We start from the raw sequence: 927 nt of genomic DNA, 5'->3' as shown, positions 1-927 counted from the left end.
GTGTCACCCCTGTGCCTGGGCACGGCTCTGGATGCATCCCAAGGCATCCCGGATCCCAGCTCCAGCCACACCCTGCCACCCACCACGTCCTGGACACCAGCTGCTGCTGGGTCCCAGTTCCCACTAGACCCTGCATCCCAGACTCTGCTGGACTCCAGCTTTCATCAGACCCCAACTCCCACCAGATCCTGGATCCCAGATCCAGAAAGACCTCAGCTCCCACCAGAGCCTGGACCACCGCTCCTTCTGGACTCCAGCTCCCACTAGATCCTGGACTCTGACAGATCCTAGCTCTGACTGCACTCTGCCAGACCCCAGCTCCTGGATCCTGGCCCCCGACTCCCAGACCCTGCAGGACCCCAGCTCCCTGATCCCTGTATCGGATCCCAGCTCCCACCTTGCTGTTCCAGCAGCGCGTTCTGCCGCTTGAGGTCGTCGATGTCCTGCTGGTGTGTGTGGTTTTTCCGGCGCATGTACTGGATGTACTCTGTGGCTTTGTCCAGGATTTGAGCCCGGGATGCCTGTTGCAATAGTGGGAAAAGCCAGAGGCAAGATAAAGACCTAGCCCAGGGGGGAATACCCATGGGATCACCTGGCCCATCCCACCCTGTCTGCAGAGCCTGGCTCCTGTCCCTGCTGGGGACTCCCATGGCAGGACAGAGCCTTGGGAATATCCCAAAAGGAGAGGCTTGGAGCCCGGGTGGGTGCATGGCATACGTCCAGCACGCTCCACAAACTCACCTTCTCTCCCTGGAGCGAGGGCACGGAATCTCGCAGGCTGTGGAAGCTGTCCTTGATGTGGTCCCTGCGCTTGCGCTCCAGCGCGTTGTGATGAGCCCGTTTGTCAGCCTGGCAGGGAGGGGACAGGGGTGGCACCGGAGAGGAGCACGACGTGCACCCCAAAATCTCCCTGCGGGGTCGGGAGCC

General features: G+C 61.7%; 1 protein-coding gene across 1 annotated transcript; it reads right to left on the bottom strand.

Moving 5' to 3' along the window:
• Positions 1-348: 348 nt before the first annotated feature.
• LOC103810858 (protein max-like) lies at positions 349-855 on the bottom strand (the record flags this gene model as incomplete). Its single annotated transcript, XM_009083782.1, has 2 exons — positions 349-521; positions 742-855. Coding segments are annotated over 2 exons (287 nt in total), but the record flags the coding sequence as incomplete, so codon positions are not given.
• Between the last annotated feature and the right edge of the window lie 72 nt (positions 856-927).

This window comes from Acanthisitta chloris, unplaced genomic scaffold (assembly GCF_000695815.1).
Source record: "Acanthisitta chloris isolate BGI_N310 unplaced genomic scaffold, ASM69581v1 scaffold43801, whole genome shotgun sequence".
Lineage (NCBI taxonomy): Eukaryota > Metazoa > Chordata > Aves > Passeriformes > Acanthisittidae > Acanthisitta > Acanthisitta chloris.
Note: the sequence above shows the minus strand (reverse complement) of the source record. Positions and strands in the feature narration are given on the sequence as shown.